This window comes from Trametes versicolor (genome assembly GCF_000271585.1).
Source record: "Trametes versicolor FP-101664 SS1 unplaced genomic scaffold TRAVEscaffold_186, whole genome shotgun sequence".
Lineage (NCBI taxonomy): Eukaryota > Fungi > Basidiomycota > Agaricomycetes > Polyporales > Polyporaceae > Trametes > Trametes versicolor.
The window spans coordinates 1-2611 of record NW_007360506.1 but is presented as its reverse complement, the minus strand read 5'-3'; the positions used below and the strand labels follow the sequence as shown (position 1 = coordinate 2611).

General features: G+C 62.7%; 1 protein-coding gene across 1 annotated transcript; it reads left to right on the top strand.

Annotated features, from left to right (window-relative positions):
• Positions 1 to 333: 333 nt before the first annotated feature.
• Positions 334 to 759, top strand: TRAVEDRAFT_54797 (uncharacterized protein; the record flags this gene model as incomplete). Its single annotated transcript, XM_008047731.1, has 1 exon — positions 334 to 759. The coding sequence occupies one exon, from the start codon at positions 334 to 336 to the stop codon at positions 757 to 759; it is 426 nt and encodes a 141-aa protein (XP_008045922.1).
• Positions 760 to 2611: the final 1852 nt, after the last annotated feature.

The window sequence follows — 2611 nt, the reverse complement described above, 5'->3', positions numbered from 1 at the left end:
TCCGATTTGATGCACTCATAACTGGGACCGAGCAGGAACGGCCGTGCCCGTGCACTGGCACCTCGAAGAGCCCGCTCCGTGCACCCCGCACGCTTATGCAGCGTGCGCACTGCTCGTGGAACCCCGCCGGAGCGTGCACGGCCGCGGCGCGCACGTTCGCTGCGTCGCACGGCGGGCACACTCCCCGTCAAGGCCTCGAGCTCGCGCGTCGGTGCGTTCGCGGCGGTCTCTCCAACACCACACCACACCCTCCTGCACTCCGTCGCGTACGTCTATCGAGTCTCGGAGCTGTGTGGACGAAATATATCTTTGTTGCCGAGGACGACTTCGTGCATGTCAACATGCAGTCCACTGCGCGTAACGGTCCGCCGCCGCGTCCTCTCGCTGCGCGAGCTCGCGCACACGTCCGCGTCCGCCTCCCGCCGCGCCCAGACGCGTTCCGTGCGCGAGGAGCCCGATTTGAGACGATTCGTGCGGTTTTACCGGACACACCCCGACAAGACGTCGTCCTCGCGCCCTAATCCCACGCCCGCCCACCGCGCCGAGGCGCATGCACACGCCCGCCCATCTCCTATCCGTCATTCGCTTGGTGCCGCGCCTCTGCGCGCTGTGGAGCGGCGAGGACGTCGCTCGAGCGGCTCTCGGCCATGGGGCCACCGTCTGAAGATGGCCGCGGTGCGCATCGACGCCGCGTCGGACGGCTTCGCGAACCCGGCGGTGCGCCCGCTGCACCGGGGTGCGTGTGCCCTGCGAGTCTGAGCGCGATCCGGGCAGACAATATATGGCGATGTTTGGCCGATTTCATGCGATTTTGGAGAGCACACAGCCGGGAATCACACAAAATCGCACATCGCGCCTCGAGTTCGCGGCCCCCCGCGGCGTACCATCGCATGGATATGCGTGCACACCCACCCGTCCGTCCTGCGGCGAGCGCGCACGCCTCCGCGCGCTGTGGAGGTGCACACCGTCGTGGAGACGAGCTCGAAGCCTAGGTGTCCCCGTCCAAAGATCGCCGCAGTGCGCTCCGACGCCGCGTGGGACAGCTTCGTGAACACTGCGACACGCTCGTTGCGCCGGGGTGGACGTTCCCTGCGAGTTCCAATGCGATCTGAGCAGAAAATATATCGCCACTTTTCGGCGATTTCATGCGATTTCGGCGGGGGCACAGACGGAAACACCACACATGCGCGCATTCAGCCTCTCCCTCGCGTCCTCCCGCAGCGCCGAGTCGCGTGGACACGCCCGCACACCGCTCTGTCTGTTCGTGTCCAAGCATGGACGTCTCTGCGCGCTGTGGAGGCGTACATTGTCGCGGAGAGGGGCTCGAAATCTCGGTGCTAGGTTTGTGAAGATGGCGGCGGTGCGCGCCGACGGTGGCCCCGACGGCATCGTGAACACGACGGCACGCTCTTCGCGCCGGGTTGCATGCGCCCAGCGAGTCTCAGCGCGATCCGAGCAGAAAACGTTTGGCCGCTTTTCGATAATTTCATGCGATTTCGGCGGGCACACACTGAGAAACACCTCCGAACCGCACATTCCGCCTCTCCGTGGCGTCCTCCCGTGACGACAAGTCGCATGAACACGACCGCGCATGCCTCAGACCGTTTCCTGCAAGTTGCGGACGCCTCCGTCCGCTGTGGAGGCAGCCAGCATCGCGAGGACAGGCTCAAAGACTTGGGGCCGCCCGTATGAAAATATCGACGTCGCGCAACGACGCCGCCCCCGACGGCTTTGCAAACACGACGGTACGCTCGTCGAAACAGGATGTGTATGCCAAGCGAGTTTCAGCTCGATCGGAGAAGAAAATATGCGGCCACTTTTCGACGATTTCATGTCATTTCGGCCGAGTCCCACACAGAAATGCGCGTCCCGCGCCCGCCGTGCATCCTCTCACTCCCGACTTGTGTACATATACTCCTGTAACCGTGTGCGACCTCCCGCGCACGTTTGCGAACGCGTCTGGCGGGTTTGAGATGAACCGGTTTGGCGGGGCCTCGAGGTTGCATATCCACACATGTCGACCCTGCGCGCCGCCAACACATCGCAGAGCTTAGAAAACGCGGCACCGTATGCTCCGCGCCAGGGTGCACGCTCCCTGCGAGTTTCAAGACCGTCCGAGCAAGTTGAGTGCTCGTCGCTGTTTGGCAGTTTATGGGCTGACCCCGAGTTGACAGGAGCTCGAACTGCGCGTAGGGGGCCTCCCTCGCCATCTCTCGCGCTGGGATTCTGCACAGATACTTCTACGGTTATGTATCACAGTTTCGCGCCACGCTCGGACGCGTGCGGACAGTACGAGCATCGAGGATCATGCAGATGCTCGATTCTCGGGGCCGAGTTTCCAATGATCTCGACCTCGCGCGCTGGCGGCGCACCGTGTGGCTTCGTAAGCTCAAATTCATACTACAATCTCTGGTATGCATGTCTCTGATGAGTCTCAGCGCAGTCCGCGAAGAAACGCGTTTTGTCATCCTCCGTGGCCACTTCGAGGCCAAAACCACAAATACCAACATTCCCGCCCTCCCTTTCTTCGCCTGCTGTGCGCTTTTGTATACACATCCCCCCGAGCGCCATACATATTTCCAGAGACGTTCCTGCGCGCACAGAACGGTGG